At 61.8% G+C, this 18,162-nt stretch overlaps 3 protein-coding genes across 5 annotated transcripts in view; 2 read left to right on the top strand and 1 right to left on the bottom strand.

Moving 5' to 3' along the window:
* The window catches only part of ASAP3 (ArfGAP with SH3 domain, ankyrin repeat and PH domain 3), a 191,185-nt gene that overhangs the window by 164,916 nt on the left and 8,107 nt on the right, over positions 1-18,162 (top strand). The window lies entirely within an intron of this gene.
* On the bottom strand, positions 649-6,416 carry LOC136371334 (digestive cysteine proteinase 1-like). Its single transcript, XM_066335391.1, has 11 exons — positions 6,313-6,416; positions 4,872-4,931; positions 4,533-4,625; positions 4,273-4,445; positions 3,331-3,574; positions 3,067-3,259; positions 2,775-2,968; positions 2,335-2,426; positions 2,089-2,250; positions 1,339-1,528; positions 649-1,016 (listed from the first exon to the last, which is right to left on the bottom strand). The coding sequence occupies exons 1-11, from the start codon at positions 6,362-6,364 to the stop codon at positions 829-831; spliced, it is 1,641 nt and encodes a 546-aa protein (XP_066191488.1). The 5' UTR covers positions 6,365-6,416; the 3' UTR covers positions 649-828.
* FGR (FGR proto-oncogene, Src family tyrosine kinase) lies at positions 7,773-16,748 on the top strand. 3 transcript variants are annotated; one of them, XM_066335390.1, is made up of 14 exons: positions 7,773-7,952; positions 11,780-11,840; positions 12,079-12,331; positions 12,434-12,536; positions 12,826-12,924; positions 13,082-13,185; positions 13,256-13,405; positions 13,823-13,987; positions 14,352-14,507; positions 14,910-15,089; positions 15,197-15,273; positions 15,351-15,504; positions 16,082-16,213; positions 16,445-16,748. In XM_066335390.1, the coding sequence occupies exons 3-14, from the start codon at positions 12,091-12,093 to the stop codon at positions 16,651-16,653; spliced, it is 1,770 nt and encodes a 589-aa protein (XP_066191487.1). In that variant the 5' UTR covers positions 7,773-7,952; positions 11,780-11,840; positions 12,079-12,090; the 3' UTR covers positions 16,654-16,748. The 3 variants fall into 3 exon arrangements, with proteins under 3 accessions (XP_066191487.1, XP_066191485.1, XP_066191486.1); XM_066335388.1 differs by lacking the exon at positions 14,352-14,507; XM_066335389.1 differs by lacking the exon at positions 13,823-13,987.

The raw sequence follows: 18,162 nt of genomic DNA on the forward strand, positions 1-18,162 counted from the left end.
GACCTGCCACCACTGATGAGAGCAGTTGTGTCACCTGGAGGGAAGTGCAGCTCCCTAGGTGCTGCCCATCCCTGCAGAGGTGCCTCCTGCCACAGGGATGTGCCAGCAAAGATGGGAAACTACCAGGGTCAGGGCAGGGAGAACTTTCCACCCTGTTTTAGTGTCCTTGTGCGCTGATCCTGCTCTCCAGGATGGCTTGAGCCCAAATCCAGAGCACCCAGCTGAGCCACAGCTTAACAGGGGAGCAGCCCCAGGGAGTGAAGGTGCCTGGCTGGTGGCATTGGCAAACACCCCGGTGACAAAGTCCCCACCCGCAGCCACAACAGGCACTTGGGCAGTGGGGCACAGGGTGGAGGCCTTCCCCCTCCTCAACACCCCATGCCAGGAATTTCCCGTCTCAGCAGAAATCCCCAGAGTTGTTTGTGCTCCACCTCAGAGCTGGAAGAGCCGCTCCCCTCACCTCGGGTGTCTGGGACTGGCTGTGAGAGCTAGCTGGCTCTACCGGGCAGGATTGTCCCCTCCCCAGGAGGCCACTAGGGTCCCACAGGACCCAGAAAACCAGGCTGGGGACAGGGATCTGTACAGGATGTGTCCGTGGGGCACCACTGTGTGGGCAGCAATTGAATCCGTGCTGTAGAAGCCATCCAGTATTTTTCCAGTGTCTTTATTGGCAAGCCCAGTGCCGTGTCCCTGTCCTGCCCTGTGTCCAGCACTGAATGGGCCTGTCCCACTCTGTCCCCTGCTTCCTGATGGTTCCACTGAAGGGCCTGACCCAGGGCTGAGTGCTGAGAATGTCTCCCAGAGCTCTCCCTGCAAAGCCAGGGTGGCTCAGGCCAGGATGGGGTAGGTGGCCTCAGTGGCCACACCACAGTTGTTGTCCTTCATGGCCATAAGGATGTAGCCGTCATTGCCCCAATATGTGGACCAGGAGTTCTTGATGAGCCAGTAGGTCTCTCCCTGCAGGACTCCATAGCCCACAGCCAGCACCGCATGGTCCAGTGATCCCGGTGTGTTGTCTGCAGGGAATGGCATGGGACAGGGCTCACTTGAAGAGCACCCCTGTCTGGGGACTATCCCTGGCTGGTGAGCATCCTTGTCCAGAGAGTATCCCTTCCCAGAGACCATCCCTGCCTGGAGAAGATCCCTGTCCAGTAATCCCTGTCCAGAGGACGTCCCAGTCTGGACAGCATCCCTGCTCCCTGGGCTACCCCAAGTGCTGCAGAGGACTTCAGGGTTCCTCCCCTCCACCCTTCCCTTGACCAAAAAGATGGGACCTAGGTGCTCTGGCATCTCCTTGGGCACCCAGGACCTCCCATGCCCCTGTGCTGCTAGTCTCACCACATTTGGGCTCATAGTAGATGCCGTTGGAGTAGAAGGAGAAGGTCTTGTGCGAGGCGTCGATGCTGACAGCCACGGGGCCATGCTTGTAGATGGCAGCTTTGAGCGCCGTGATGTTGCCTGAGGTGACGTTGACGTAGCCCGTGATCTTGGCCAGCATCTCAGACTGGTTGTAGTGGCACAAGCCATTCTGCACCCCAGGGGACACACACTGTTATCAGGATCCCCAGGATCCCTTGCTGAGACCCTGCCTGACCCTGCAAATGCAGGGAGTGATCTGGAATTTGGGCTGTGAGAGCATCCTGGCTCTGACTCCACCGTCCTCCCAAGCCCGACTGGGCTTTTCCCAGTTGCTCAAGGACACAACATGGGGACCTGGCTCTCTACCAAAAGGCCTGGAGGGCTGTTGCCTGCATCGTGCTGCCACATCCCCATCCCCAGGCAGTTTTTCTCCGTCCCTGGATACCCCAGGGTATGGAGTGACTCATGGCACCACACACAGGTGGAGGAGCCTTGTCCCTGTTTTGCAAGAAGAGAAGGTGAGGGACATGGTGACAAAACCACCCGGATGAGCCCTGGGGCTTGGCTTTGGCAGTACTGTGAACTACAGAAGCCTGGTGCCTTGGGGACGAGGTGACATCCTCATCTCCAGAGCCTCTTACTGCCTCTGACTCATCTAGGTTGGTCCCACCATGTCTTTAAAGCCCCAAGATGTTGGGAAGGTCATCAAGGACAAGGGGCCACCCTCACCTGCCCCTTGTAGGAGCCATAGGACTCGGTGCTGGCAATGCCCCCGTGCTTTTTGATCCACTCGTAGGCTCGCCACTCCTCGCCCCCGTCACAGGCATAGTTCCCAAAGCCCCAGGAGCAGTCAATGAGGACTTGTTGGGACAGGGGGGTCAGCACACCGGTCTGTGGGGGGGACACAGTGCAGGGATGGGGACAGGCACCCTCTAGGTGCCCCTTCCACCCTGTGGGACACAGCCCTGCTCCCACCTTGAGGAAGAGGGCACCTTCCATGGCTCCTGTTGTAGCAAAGCTCCAGCACGACCCACAGACAGCCTGATCCTTCACGGGGGTGACAGCGCCTGGGGACAACAGAGCAGAGGATGAGAAACTGAGTTGACACCGAGGGATGGAGGCAGGTGGAAGGGAAACTGAGGCAAGAACTGAGGTCCAGAGGCAGCACAGGCAGACACCTTCCACTATAGCAGGCTGCTCCAAGCCCTGTCCAACCTGGCCTTGGACAGCCACAGGTTCTCTGTACAGTCTGCTCCAATGTGTCACCAACCTCACAGATGTGCACCCCAAGGGACAGCCCACAGGCTCCCTAGTGTAGTGATGGGGAGCAGGGGACCTCTGTGGGACTCAGCACAGGCCTGGTGAGGAGCGCTCACCCCCGGAGCGCCCCAGTGTCCCCCCGACCCCACACGTACCATACATGCGCCAGTCAAGGCTCTCGGGCAGGATGATGCCGCTGTAGAGCTCCGTGGGGAAGGGCAGCCCGTTGTTGGGGGTGCCGCTGCAGCGGCGGCCGCGCAGCGCTGCCAGTTCCTGCGGCGTGCGGTCGGCCAGGTGGTTCAGGGCCAGCGTGTAGGGGAGCGCGGCGCGGTTCCGCGAGTGCACAAACCTGCCACCGTGGTGGGGACAGCACCAGCTGGCACTGCCACCACCTCCTCGGTGTGAGGAGCACGCCCAGAGGGTCGTTATCCCCCCGCCTGCCTGTACCTCATGTTGTGCACGAAGATGCTCTGCCGGTGCTCCAGCTCCCGCACGGAGCTGTAGCGCCGCCCCATCTGCCGGCGGTAGTCGTGGAACACCTCGTGTGCCCAGGGCCGCTGCTGCCCCACCAGGTCCTCCATGGGGTTTGCCAGCACGCGTTGCTCCGGCCCGTTCCCCGGCAGCACCCCACACTTGGTCTCTGGGGACCAAAGGGAGGACAGTGTCAGCCCGAGCCCCGCAGACAGGATGGGGGGACCCTCCTTGGCTCACCGTTGACAGGGAGGTCGAAGACGGAGGGGGGGTAGCTGTTGTCGAACTCAGTGTAGGCGATTTCATACTTGTCGTAGTGGGACCCCAGCAGGCTGTTGTACCCCTGCATCTCGTAGTGCACGGGGGCCACCCCACAGCTGGAGTTGGTCACCCACAGGGTGTAGACATTCTTCTTCTGCGCCCAGCGGGTGACATTCTGCCACACGGCGCAGTACCGGCCCTCGTAGTACTCCTCCCGCAGGAACTGGGGGGAAAACGGCCTCAGGGAGGGGACCCCAACCTCCCCCAGGCATCTGCTGCCCATCCAGCCCCTTTGCACACACCAGGCTCTCCAGCTGGGTCCAGTGGCTCCTTGGCCATTTGCACACAGCCACGCGTGGGACAGAAATTGGGGCAAGGACTTGGAGTGCAACACAGGGCAGACCCCCCTGTGTGGCTCAGCGGGGCCCTGGGGACACTCCACTGTGCACAGCACTGTGCACCCATAGCAGGGGGTCTGGCTGCACCATTTTCCAAAAACCTGAAAAGATTTCAGGTTTTTCCTGCATGATTCCAAGCGCTTGCCATGCAGGCATGTGTCCAGCTCAGTGACAACCTGCTGTCCCCACTGCTCACGTGCTGTGCCCAGCCCTGAAGCAGGCTGGGGCCAGCAGGAGCTAAGCTGCCGTGCAGAGACTTGCCCAAACGACGCTGAAATGCCAGCGTTTGTGTGGGATGTGACACGTCCCAACACGGCTGCTGGAGTTGGGAAGGGAGCCAGGAGTCCGGCCCCAATCCGGGTGGGGAAGTGACCCTCCCTGCACCCTGGGGTGTGGGGACCTGTCCTGGCCGGTCCCAGCACCCTGCAGCCCTCGGACAGAGAGGAGCATCTCCCAGCACTCCCTCCCACAGCCTGGAGATGCTTTGGGAGGCAGGTCAGATCCAGGCTCTGAGGTTTCTCACCTTAAAGCCCCTCATGCTGGGGAAGACACTCTGAGCCGTGACCACGTCCTCCTTGGAGCCGGGCAACTGGAAGCACTTCCTGGCATTCACCTCCTTCTCGGTCGTCTCTGGTGTGATCTTGTACCTCATCCCATAGGGCTTCACTGCTGCCAGCTGGTAGGTTATCACCTCCCCTGTGCCAGGGAAAGGGAAACTGAGGCACAGAAGTCCTGCTGAGGCAGGGGAGGTGCAGCTGGAGCAGCTGGGTGCCCAGTTCTTACCTCCATAATACTGGATCCGGCTCTTGTTCCCTGTCAAGTTGTACCAGGCTTCAAAGGGCTCCTCGATCTCAGCGTAGGGCAGCTTAATGACCCCTGTGAGCCCCAGCACAGGACACAGGTGAGCCCCAAAGCCTCAGCACCCCGACGTCCCTCCCTGAGCGCCCCCCAGAGTCTGCAGACCCACAGCTGACCAAGACAGTGCCCCCATGGGTGATGGGTCAGGAAGAGGCACTCGGGGGTGGGAACCTGCCCCAGTCTGGCGCTGGGACAGCCTGGTCCCACCCGGTGCTGAACATCTTCTGCTTCCCCCCACCGCAGGGGGCTGCGGGGTCCCATTACCTCGGACATGGTAGATGGAGCCAAACTGAGGGGGTGGGCGGGAGAGCCCATCGTCCTGTCCTGAAAGGCAGACAGGGACAGGGTGAGGGGGGCTCTGTGTGTCCCCCCCCAGCTGAGAAGGGGATGGGAGGCTGCCAGGCCAGTGCTCCCCTTCCCTGCAGCCTGAGGCTTCCCTGCTTGGCCAAAAGAGCTCCCTGAGCCCACCCAAAGGCACATCCAAGGGACGCTGAGGCACTGAAACCCTCCCAGGGTCAGCATCATGCCACAGCCTGCTGTGACACTGCAGCAAGCCCCAGGGAACCCCAGTTCCTGGGTGACTGTTGGGCTGATGCCCCCGTGTCACCCCCAGCACTGGTGGCCCTGGCTTTGAATGTTTCCAAGCTGGGACCCAGCCAAGCTGTCTCCAACACACAGGACATGGGTGAGAGGGGCCAGGGGCCTTACTGGTTCTGCCTGGCATCTTCCAGTGACCTCCCCAGCCTCCCTCCGGGCTCCCAGCTTGTGCAACCCCACGCCAACACAACTGCTGGGAACGAGCCCTTCCCTCCCTCAACATCTTCCTCCTCGCCGGGAGCAACCGTCAGCACCTGCCCGGACCCAGGCACCTGCCCAGGCCGGGACAGCTGGGAGCAGACCTGCCCCCAACCCTCGGGGAGGCGGGGACGAGCAGAAAACCCCCCCGTCGCTCGAGGATACGAGAGGAACTACACTCACCTGTTAGGATGTGAGATGAGAAAAGAAGGGACGTTGGGTTTGGGTTCAGGGTTTAAATAGGGTTTGGATGTTGACTAGGGATTTGGGGACAAGGTTAACAATCCTTTGACCCCATTGGCCAAGCCAGAAGTCCATCACAGCAAGGAATGTGAAAATAATTTACTTTGTTTTTGTTATTACAACGTGTGAGAACTCTCCAGTCCAAGAATGAAAACATCAGAAGGCCGAAAAACCAGGCGACACCCCCCTGCACTCCAGGCTGTGCCGAGGGTACCCATCACACACCATCTCTGGGCACCCACACAGTGTCAGGGTCGGGGGAACAGGAATGGGTGCAGCCACCTCCCAACCCTGCTCGCCTTTGTGGATGCCCAGAAAGGGGGTCCCACGAGGCCATGGTCGCCCTGCCACCCCCGCCCCTCACACTTAGCTGCCCTGCCTGGTTGAGTTAAACCCCTTGGGTTAAAGCCTCCATTTAGTCCTATTTTCACGCCCCCAGCCCCACCAAGCCCTCAAGGCACGTCCCCCCTGGCCTCTTTGCCACCCACCCCAGCTGTGTCTTGGAGGAACTGCAAACTTCAGGGCCCAACAAGCAATAAAACCACTTCCCCAGACTCAAACCTCCCCTGCGCTACAGGGGGAGGAGATCTGGTGTGGGGCTCCCCATCTCCCTCCCATGCTCGGGGTGTCCCCAGAGGCGACCGTGCCCGGCTGGGGTCAGACTCACCCCGGACGGCGATGCAGAGTGCAGAGGCCACGAGCCAGCGGAGAGAGCCCATCCCGGCTGCCGCCCGGCGCCGCCTGCTCGGCTTTCAGCTGGAGCCGGCGGCGGCGAAACCCGGCCGAGCCAATGCAGAAGTCGGGGCCCTCCCTGGAGGAGGGAAGGGACCGGCATCATGTGGTGCCTGGCGGGGGGACGGGCACCCCGGGTGCTCGGCGGGGAGAGCGTGTCCCGGCAGGGCCCCGTGGAGGGAGATGGAGCAACGCCGGGCGCTGCGGGGAATGAGAGGTGCGGCATGAACCCCAAAATGCCTCAGGCAGCATTCGGGTGGATGCGCCGTGGATCTGTGGGACTCCCCCCAAGCTGGGGTCCACCAGGCTTCCTTCCCCCTTAGGATGAGTCGGAGGTGACAAAAATTAAGGGTGACATCAGTCTGGGGAGCAGGTCCCCAGCCTGGTGTGAGCCTCACGCCCCCGTGAGAACATTGAAGGAAACATTGAAGGCGGACTCGCTGTCACAGAGGAAAGAGGTCACCTCGTGGGGGTTAAGTGCAGGGCGAGAAGGAAGGCTCTGGAGGGACGGGAAGGATCCCACTCCAGCCCAGCTGGGTGAGAGGACAGTGTGGCAGAGCTGGGTCAGGGCCAGCTCCAGGAGGGCTCAGAGAGGATGCAAAGGCGCCTCAGACAGTTCTGGGGAGGCTCTGAGAGGGTACAGGGGAGCTAAGACAGGGTGCAGGGGCACTCAGACTGGGGTCTGGGTGGCTTATCCCAATCCCAGAGCTCACTGAAGTTTGTGGGTTGGTGTGACCAATGCCAAATCCTTATCTGGACAAGGGGTTAATAAGGGGTCCGATGTCAAGTGGGCAATCCATGGACAGACGACTGGCTTGAGCCACATAAGAGCTGCACTCCGTCTTGGGGGGACACGTGGGACACCCTTGGAACACAACCCAGAGCTACCTGCCATTCTCCAGGCGTGGGGGCTGTTCACTCCCCCTCCACGGATCTGCCCTGCCCCTGAGAGCCCGTGCCAGCAGAACACCTGCTGTGTGTGTCCTGCCACCAGACGGGCACCTTGCCCCTGTCCCTTGCAAGGCCACAGCGCTCTGTGCGCAGTTTGGTGTCCCTTTGCTGTCCCCTGCCCGGGGACGCTCCTTCGGGGGACTCAGGGAGGCAGTGCCGGGCTTTGGGGACAGCCCCAAGGCGCACTCACCCGTAAATCCCAGCAGGCAGAGCCTGGGAATCCACGCCAGTGCCTCCTTGTGCTGCTGGGGACCAGAGAGCCCCTGATGCGTGTTCCCTGCCGTACCATCCCCACGGGCAGGCTGTGGTCCCTAGGAGCGCGCCGAGGTGATCCGGGGGTGATCCAGCAGCCGGCTGGGCTGGCTGGTACAATGAACCATTGCTGCGAGCGCGGGGAGGAAGGGGGGGCGAGGGGAGGGGAAGCTCTTGCTCGGCTGCCAGAGACGCCGAAGAGACAGGGGAAGCTCACGGCCGGGCGCTCCCGCTCTCCCACGCTGCCGCCCCGGGCCGCCAGCGCCGGGCGAGGCGGGGGCTGCCGTGGTTGCCCAGCCGGTGGTCCCGTCGGGAGCCCCGAGGGAGCGGGGGGGTCCATGCCAGGCGGAGCAGAAGGGCTGACGGTAGGAGGTACGTGTGCTGTGTGGTGCGGGGTGGTGGGGGGCTCACCCCTGTGGGAGCAAGGAGGTCTGTTAATCCCCTTGCCGTGTTCTGCTGAGAGATGCCCCCTCCGTGTGTGGGGCGGCTCTGGCTGCCGGGTGGGACAGGCACTGGTCTGTGGGGACAGAGGGTCCCGTGACACTGGTGGGGTCTGTTGGGGGGCTGCCCTTCCTCTGCCCTCACTGCTTCCCTGGGAAATGCCGGAGGGTGAGAGGAGACCCCATCCTCGCCGTCCTGGGGGGCAGCAGGTCAGCGGGTGGCTGCGGTGTGCGTGTGAAGGTCTGGGGGCACCCACGAGCTACAGCTCACCTTCCCGGCGCTAACGGGTGGTGACACCACGTCGGGAGCCTGCGGAGCCTCACCCGTGCCGGACCCGCACTCTGGGGAGGGGACAGCACACGGCATCCTGGGGGGGACACACACCTGTCCCTGCAGGTGCCCGCGGGGTGCCAGCCCAGCCGGCGTTCCGGGCCGATGCTGGAGGTCGAGCTTTCCGTGGCCGGGGCTGGGGGAACTGTAGGGGCTCAGGCCCGGGCCGGAGCGGATGCTCCCCCCGCTCCCTGCAGCTCTGCTTCGTCCCTGATCCTTGGTGTGTCCCAAGGAGGGACAGGAACTCGCTGCTTCCTGCCCTGCACAATTCCCTCCCCACCCCGCTCCTCCCGGGACATTGTATTTGGAGCCCTGGCTGGCTCCCTCCCTCCGCCCCTGCAGCCCCTTGGATCCGGGAATTGCTCTTCTTCCAGCGGAAATCCTGCTTTCCCAGCCAGCGATGGGGCTGGAAGCCTGGAGAAGGGGGCCTCCCTCTCTACTGAGCATCTTCTGCCAGGGAGGGGGGCAAGGGGACCCCTCTGTCGTGGGTCTGGTGGCTGAGAGGTGGGCTTGTGGAGAAGATCACTTTTGAGGGTTGTCAAGTCCTTCCTTTTTCATCCCAGAGAATAGCCCTGCTTGTGGGCATGCAGGGGATAGGGTGTCATCCCTCCTTGCACCCCTTGTTTTGGAGTATCTGCTCTCACTGGGAGCCAAAGGGGACTCACCAGACACTGGGTGAACTGGGAGGACTGGAGCTGGAGCAGGGCTCCATCTCCAGGTATCATCTGGGCAAACTTGGGGCTGGGGGCAGAAGGAAAGGGGCAGGGACACTCCACCATCTGCCACAGATCTGGAACAAGGAGCAGATGGGGAAGGCCGATATGGCCTCTTGTCGCCTCCCCAGGTCTGTGGGGTTCTGGACATGGGATGGGGACACAGCTCCAGGTCAAGGGTCCTAATGAGCCATCTTCCCCTTCTGTGCTGCAGCTACCTCATGCCTAGGTTTCCCTGCTGGACCAGGGAGCTCCAGAGCTGCAGGATGACAGAGGAACCTTGGCAGCACCAGGCTGGGCTGTGCAGCCCTCTCAGTTCCTCTTCCCAGGGAGCGGGAGCCAGGTCACCAGAGAGCAATGCAGGGTGACAGTGAGGGACAAGGCATGGGAGCATTCAGGATACCCAGGGGGCTGCAGCCTTGCTGTCATCCCTGCCTGACCCCCCAGCTGCCACCATGCCCAGGGCTCAAGGTCCTGGTGGTCCTGTGGCCCCTTGACAGCCACAGCACCATCCCCTTCCTCCCCCCTACCCCACACTGTGCTCCTGCTGCTTCCTCTTCCCACTGCACAGCTGCTGTGTGAGTTCCTCTGGCAGCAACCTCCTGCCCAGGGGGGTTGTGGTCCCCTCAGCCTGGCAAATGCCACCATGGCTTGTTCCCACGGCACAGGGTGTGACATTCCCAGCACCCTCATATGGCTCCATGTGGCTGCATCCACCTAGAGCCTGAGTTCTCCGCTGTTATTATTCCCATGAGAGGAGTGGAGGCGGGGGATGGAGGTGACCCCAGGGGTATCTCGGCACTGTAGGTGTCCTGTGGGGTGCCAGTTGGGTGTGTAAGGGATACTGTGCCCCGAATAGGAGCTGGGGATGGGGCTGAGCTGCCCCGTGTCCCAGGGGCCAGGGGAGCAGATGGATGGGCAGTCAGGGATGTGGCTGCTCTATGCCCAGCCATGCCAGGCAGGACAGGGGTGATGAATTGGCCGGGTCTCAGCACAGGGCGGGACCTGGCAGCTCGTCTGGGACTGGTGCCGGGGGAGCTGGGGCGGGAAGGGCTCAGTTGCCATCTGCTCCCCAGCTCCAAGCAGCTCCTTTTTGGGAAAGCTGGAGCCAGACACCAGCGTGCAACCATCGGACACGGCACCAGCTGCGTCCCCTTCCCATGGACAGGGAGAGAGGATGGCTCTGGGACACCCAGGGATGAGCTCAGGGGGCTCTTGTGTGTGCAGGGAAGGGGAAGCCTGGGTGCAATGCTGCTGCACAGCACCTAAACCCTTGATGCTGTGATACTGGGGGGTTGCACTTGCCTGGAAGATGCTCCTCACCATCCCCATCCCTGCTGGCAGCTGTGGCAGTGGAGCTGCCACACCAATTCAGCAAAATGGGAAGTTTCTGAATGTGGTGGGTGGGTGATTCCCACCCAGGGGAGGCCAGGTTTGCGAGAGCCAGGCTTGTTCATCAGTTTAAATAGCCACTAATTATCATCAGGAATAAAATCCCCAACCACCCGAATTTCCTCAGATTTGGCAATGCTGCCCCACCGGCAACGGCTGCAGCCTTGCCACACCACCAGTGTGAAAAGCAGAGATGGAAGGGGAGAGCTGGGCTCTTTCCACCCCTACTGAGAGAGCAAAGGGAATCAATAAACATGATTGGGAAAACCTGCTTGAAACATTTCATCCACCCCAAACATTTGTCTCCTCCTGCTCACTGGAGTGCAGAAACCAGGACACCTTCCTGCTGCTTCCCTCTGCTCTCAGCTAGAGACAGAGTGACCTCTGGCATATTGCAGACTGGAGTGCTCTGCCCAGTGCAAACTGGGCAGACTGGTGTGAGTGGGTGCTCAGCAGCCAGGCAATGACAGGGCTGGGGATGGATGTCTCCTTACAGCCATGACAGGAGAGGTCCGATTTCCTCCTCCTCCTTCTCTGTGACACCTCCTCGCCACACGCGGCCGGAAGAGCCTGTGCTGACCACAGTGATGTGGGCAGGGACTTTCCTCCCCAAAACACCTACTCCCCACCAAACAGAGTGTGTAGGGATGGGGACACTTTGGGGGCTCCTTCTCACCAGGTCTGGCTCGCCTTCAGCCTCGGGGACGCAGATGCCCTGAAAGGACGTGAGCAGTGTGGTGAGGACACAGTGAGAGAAAAACCCACTTGAGGATGTGGTTTCAGCCCACACTGGGGTGTTGCAACCCTCGGAGGAGTGTTGCAGCTTCGTAGGGGTGCTGCAGACCATGCAGGTCATTTTAGCTCACCCTAAATGAGGGGGGTTGCAGCCTGTGAAGGGATCCTGTAGCCCGTGCACGGGTGTTATGGCTCATGCAAGGGTATTACAGCCCGTGCATGGCTACTTCACTCTGTGCAGGGGTGTTGTAACTTGTGCAGGGGTGTTACAGCCGATGCAAGTGGTGTTGCAGTCCATGTCACTGGTGTTGCAGCCCGTGTAGAGGTGTTATAGCCCATGGCAGGGGTGTTGCATCCTGTAATGGGGTGTTTCAATTTTATTTAGGAGTATTGTAGCCCTTGGCAGAAGTGTTTCAGCATGTGCAGGGGTGTTTCAGCCCTGGAAGGGGTATTTCAGTCCATGCAGAGGTGTTGCAGCCTGTCCAGGGGTATTTTATCCCATGGAGGGGTGTTGAAGCCCATGGCAAGGGTGTTTCAACCCATGCAAGGGTGTTGCCCCCCACCTGATGTCCTCCCTGCTGTCCACAGGTGACTCTTCTCCTCCCTGAAGTGACATGGAGCAGCTGAAGTGACCTGAGGAGCAGCCGCAGTGAGTGCAGCCACCTTGGAGCACCCACGGATGCCAGGGGGCCGTGGGGTCCCCTGGGCAGCACAGCCCTCCTTGCAGCAGTGCCACTGGCAGTGCCCATGGGGACCCCAGTGTCCCCCTGCTGTCCCGTGTGCTGAGCTGGGGGGTGGCAGGGTGCACCCCAGGGCCCCTCCCCAGGTGTGCACACTCATGTGCCCTGCCAGGGGGGCGCAGGGCTCACGGACCCTCTGTCCCACAGGCGGTGCCCAGGATGGGCTGTGTGCCCTGCAAAGAGAAGGGGGCTGGCAAAGGGCAGGCAGGGGGCGAGGGGGGCTCCCTCCAGCCCCCCGCCTCCCAGTACGACCCCGACCCCACGCAGCCTGGGGCCATCTTCACCCGCATCCCCGACTTCAACAACTTCCAGGGGCCAGCGGTGCCCTTGGCGCCGTCCTTTGCAGAGCCGGGGGCCTTCCCCTCCAACGTGCTGCAGACGTGGAGCGGGGGCATCACAGGTCAGCAGGGTGCCTGGATGATGGGGAGGGGTGTTCACCTGCACCCCTGGGCTGTGGGATCACGAGGGTGGTCCTCTGTGTGGTCCCCTCCGTGTGCCACAGGTGGGGGAGTGACACTCTTCATCGCCCTGTACGACTACGAGGCCAGGACGGAGGATGACTTGACATTCCAGAAAGGGGAGAAATTCCACATCATCAACAACACGTGAGCCACCCCCGCCCCGGGGCCTCCTGCCACCCTCAGCACCCACAACCCACCCCGCGGAGGTGCCTTTGTGCCTTGGGTGCACCCTGCGGGACCCCGGCTGGGCACCCAAGCTCTGCCTGGGCTCCGCCGCTCAGCACCGGGGCCACGTGTCGTGAGTTGAGCGGTCTCAGCAGAGATGGGTGGGGGAGAGCGGGGTCTGCCCGTGCTGTGTGCAGGCTGAGGGGGCACACGGTGGGCGGCTTTGTCTCGCTGTCGCTCCTCCTCCACGTTCTGTTTCTCTGCCCAGAGAGGGGGACTGGTGGGAGGCCAGGTCACTGAGCTCGGGTGCCACGGGCTACATCCCCAGCAACTACGTGGCCCCTGTGGACTCCATCCAGGCAGAAGAGTGAGTAGCGGGGGAAAAGGGATGGAGACAAGCCCCAGCCCCACCTGCCTCAGGCCCAGGTGTCCTTGCGAGCCCCGGCAGTGCCGCAGCGCTGGCACGGGGGTTCCGTGGTCCCCCCAGCGGTGCCTTCCTGGCGCTGAGCCCATCACCGTGGCAGGTGGTACTTTGGGAAGATCGGGCGCAAAGATGCGGAGCGGCAGCTCCTGTGCCACGGCAACTCCAGAGGCACCTTCCTCATCCGGGAGAGTGAGACGACAAAAGGTACAGGGACAGGGGTGGGGACCCCAGGGGTTGGGCCCCATATCCTCCCCTGACCAGTGTCCCCACGTAGGTGCCTACTCCCTCTCCATCCGGGACTGGGATGAGGCCAAGGGCGACCACGTGAAGCACTATAAGATTCGGAAGCTGGACAACGGGGGGTACTACATCACCACCCGTGCCCAGTTCAACACCGTCCAGCAGCTGGTCCAGCACTATATAGGTAGGGTGGGGTGAGAGGCACGAGGGGGGGGGCAATAAGAGGGGTAGGGAAATCTCAGAAGACCCTTTGGTAAGAGACTGGGCTGACGGGGTTGAACTGGGGAAGGAGGGGGCTGTTCTGTTGGTGGCATTAGGGGGCTCCCTGAGAGTCTCCCCTTTTCCATGTTCAGGGTGCAGGGAGTTCCCATTGCCTCCAGTGGGTGGGCATCACCCACTCCCTGGGTGCAGCTGGGGGGACTGGGGGCCCAGCCTAGCCGGGGGGGTGGGGAGCTGTCCCTGGGGCAGGTGGTGTATTTGTGTGTTGGGGTGACTGGGTGATACAGGAGCCTTGGTGATGCCTGGGGTGGTGGGAGGGGAGCAAAGGGCTGGTGGGGGTCTGTGCCCACCTTGACTGCTGTCCCCCTGCCCCCGTGTGCAGAGCGGGCAGCCGGGCTGTGCTGCCGCCTGGCCGTGCCGTGCCACAAGGGAACCCCCAAACTGGCCGACCTCTCAGTCAAAACCAAAGACGTGTGGGAGATCCCCCGCGAGTCCCTCCAGCTCCTCAAGAAACTGGGAAATGGGCAGTTTGGGGAAGTCTGGATGGGTAGGGCCTGGTGGGCAAGCCAGGGCAAGAGGCAGGGGAGACATGGGGGTACCCCCAGGCCTGGCACCCCACTGGGAAGAGCTCATGCCTGCCAGGACGAGGCTGAGAGACACCAATTTGCTGGCATGAGGAATTATCCCATGTCCTGCTGTGGATTCACGACGGGTACCCCAAGATGCCCCATGTCACCTCTGCATGGGCAAGCAGACCCCCACTACAGATGGGACCACAAGACCAGGCCAGGGGGTCCCACCTTCGTCATCCTCTTCCTCTGGCATCCCATGCTTGCTCCACTTGTGCATGCTGCCTTCATCCCATCACATCCCCTCCCTCCTCCTCCCTGCCTGTCCCCCATCCCCTGCAGAGTACAACGACGGGTTGTGCCATCTGCTCACCCTCCCGTGCCCTGCTATGAAGCCCCAGACCCTGGGATTAGCTAAGGACGCCTGGGAGATAGCACGGGAATCCATCACCCTCGACAAGAAACTTGGCATGGGATGTTTCGGAGACGTGTGGATGGGTAAGGCTGGCCCAGCCAGCCGGGGGTGGGGAAGCACAAGGGGGAGGAAGAGTCTTGTTCTCACGTGGCAGGGAGCATCACAGGGTGACAGGTGGTACCCATTTGTGCGGGGGAGATGGAAACTTGGCACGGAATCCATGAAGGGTTTGGGAATGGGGTGAGGTTGGTATTGGGGTGAGGGGAACTCCTTGTCCTGGGCAGGATGCAGTGGGGTCACAATCCCTGCCAAGGGGTCCCTTCCTTGCCCTGCCCTGATTCCTTGCCCATCCATCCATCCATCCATCCCTCCATCCATGCACAGAAACATGCAATCATGCACCCACACACCCCTCCATCCACACACCCCTCTGTCCTGGGCTGCCTGTCCCCTGGGCTTGTGGTGACTCTGTGTCCCCAACCCAGGCACATGGAATGGCACCACGAAGGTGGCGGTGAAGACGCTGAAGCCCGGGACCATGTCACCTGAGGCCTTCCTGGAGGAGGCTCAGATCATGAAGCGGCTGCGGCATGACAAGCTGGTGCAGCTCTACGCCGTGGTGTCGGAGGAGCCCATCTACATTGTCACTGAGTTCATGAGCCAGGGTGAGCGAGGGGCACCTGCTTGGGCACGGTGCCAGGGCAGGGAGGCTTACAGGGGAGGGCACCCTTGGGTTGTGGGGGTCTTTGATGGGGACTCCTTCTGCCTGCAGGCAGCTTGTTGGATTTCCTGAAGGATGGGGACGGTCGCTACCTGAAGCTGCCCCAGCTGGTGGACATGGCTGCCCAGGTACTGGGGGCTGGTACAGGGTGGGGGTGCACCTCCAGAGGTGTTCGGGGGCGTGTTCACTGCTTCGTCCCCCTCAGATTGCGGCGGGCATGGCATACATTGAGCGGATGAACTACATCCACCGGGATCTCCGCGCTGCCAACATCCTGGTGGGAGACAACCTCGTGTGCAAGATCGCTGACTTTGGCCTCGCTCGCCTCATCGAGGATGATGAGTACACGGCACGGCAGGGTGGGAACCCCCACAGGGTCCTCCCTGTTGTGTCCCTTAGCCTGCAGATGCTCATCCCTGGGGCTGAATGACCTGGGAGGCAGATGCCCCAAATTACGGTGTGCCAGGGAATGGGTAGCCTGGGTGATGGACACCCCCAAATTTGTGGGTACTTTAGGTGGTGAATACCTTGGATCACCCCAGAGTATGGATGCCCGGAGGATAGGTGCCCCAGGAATGGGTATCACCTGGAGATAGATGCCCCAGGGCGTGGGTATTTTGATTGATGGATGCCCCAAGTGATGGGTACTCCAAGTGCAGCATATCCCCAGTGCAGGGTGCCTTGAGTGCTGGGTGTCCCGTTTGTGAGCTGCCCCAGGCACAGGGTCTCATGGGTGCTGGGTCCCCCTAGTGCAGGGTGCCCCCTGTTCAGGGTACCCCGGACGCTGGACACCCTCAGTACAGGGCGCTCCAGGTGACAGGGCCTCTGGTGCAGGATGTCTCAGGTGTGGGGTGTCCCTAGATGTGGGTGCCCAGGTGCAGGGTACCCTAGGTGGAGGTGCAGCCCCAGCCACGGCCCACCCATCTCCCCCTGCAGGTGCCAAGTTCCCCATCAAGTGGACGGCTCCAGAGGCTGCGCTTTTTGGGAGGTTCACCATCAAGTCAGATGTCTGGTCCTTTGGCATCCTCCTGACTGAGCTGGTGACCAAAGGCCGGGTGCCCTACCCAGGTATGGCCCACTGGGGCAGCGGCACCCCTGGGGTGGGCTGGGCAGGGCACAGACAGGGGCTGAGCCTCCTTGGCAAGGCTCCTCCCATGCCTCAGTTTCCCCATCAGAGAGACCAGTGCTAAACTGGGCTCCTACCCAAACCACCGGGCAATGCCACTGTGTGCCGCGGTTTCCCCAGAGGCTCTGCCTGTGGAGGTGCTGTCACTGAGCAGGCGGGTCCTTGTCACGCAGGGATGAACAACCGAGAGGTGCTGGAGCAGGTGGAGCGGGGTTACCGCATGCAGTGCCCGGGGAGCTGCCCCCCGTCCCTGCATGAGGTGATGGTGCAGTGCTGGAAGAGGGAACCCGAGGAACGCCCCACCTTCGAGTACCTCCAGTCCTTCCTCGAGGACTATTTCACTGCCACTGAGCCTCAATACCAGCCCGGGGACAACCAGTGACCCGGAGCTGCCCCCCCTCCAGGGAGCTCTGGGGTGGCTTTGGGGTGAATCTCCTTTTTTCTTTAGAGGTGGTTGCTTCCTTTGGCTGTGCCCCCCCCCCCCCCCCATGCTTTTTGGAGGGTGCTCAGGGTGCCCAGGGAGGACACAGAGGACACAGGGCTTTGCACAAGGATGCTGGACAGAGGAGACAAAACTGTGTACCCCACCCCCCCTTCCCCCCCTCCCTACATCGCCTTCACACACAGCTTTGAACCTGAGTAGGGGTTTGGCTGCAGGGAGGACTGTGGGGCACCCCCCTGAACCCCATGGACACCCTCCAGACCCACAGTAGCAGAAGGCTTGGGGGGACCTCCCCACGCCAGCCCCAATCTCTTCTGGGAGCACAGCTGGGTGGGATTCAGCCCCCCAGAATCCTGGCACTGACCTGTGGAAGGTAATCTCAACCCTCTCTCCCTTTATATCTCCTTTAATTTATAAGATTTTATATGCCTTCCCCAAGCAGCCATCACCCCCACCAAGGGATGCCAGTATTTGGGGGACCTCATTGTCCCCTGCCTTTTCTCCTCTGCTTTATAGCAGAGCCAAGTGCTGAAAGCCATACACCCACCCCTGCTTGCACTGGGGGGACAGGGGGTCCTGAGGGGGAAGACACCAGGAGTCCTGGGGGGCCCAGACAGGGTGGGGGCAGCTCTGCCCCAGGGGCTGTTCCCTCCCGCCCCGTGGGGGCCGGGTGAGGGTACGGGATGGGGTCAGCCCCACAGCACTCGGGGAGGTCGTGGCTCAGCCCTCCGCAGCAGGAATGGAGCAGGGACTGGGGGAGTGTGTGCCAATGTGAATGTAATGGCTCCGGGGAGGATGTGCCACCCTGCCTGCTGCCCCTCCAGGCACGTCCGTGCTGGAGTGGGCTCCCAGCCCTGTGCTCCATGGCCAGTAGCCACCCCACACTCCTGGGGCAGGGCTGTGGGTGGACAGTGCCGGGGGGGGGGGGGGGGGAAGAAAGGGCAGGGGAGGGATTTGTTGTTTAAATTTTTTTTATGAAGTCTGTAAATACGGAGAAATAAAACGTTTTTAACAAAGCAGGGACAGCCCGGGTCCTTCTGCCCCCCAGGAGAGATGAGCTGCCCCAGATGGGCAGAAGCACTGAGGGCTGGTTAGAGCTGGGGGAACCACACTGAGTTACAGGATTTAGGGTGGGAACACCAACCCCATGGGCGAAGGGGGGCTTCCAAGTTCAGCCAAGCCAGGACTGAGTGATGCCCCCTCATCCCCTCCAGCCCCAGGCCACAGGTTTGGGGGCTCCTCCAAGGGGGTGAGCAGAGAAAGTCCCCCCTGCCCCCAAGGCCATGTGGGGAGGGGACACACCAACTTCCCCTGTGAACAAAAGCCTGGAAACGCTGGGTTGGGAAGCATTTGGGTTTGCAAAGCTGCCCCCATGCAGAGCACCCCACAGCCCCCCAGCACTCTCCAAGAGGAGACTGTCCCTTCCTGCCAGCTATGACAGGGAGGGGT

The sequence above is a fragment of the Sylvia atricapilla genome, chromosome 24 (assembly GCF_009819655.1).
Source record: "Sylvia atricapilla isolate bSylAtr1 chromosome 24, bSylAtr1.pri, whole genome shotgun sequence".
NCBI classification, from domain to species: domain Eukaryota; kingdom Metazoa; phylum Chordata; class Aves; order Passeriformes; family Sylviidae; genus Sylvia; species Sylvia atricapilla.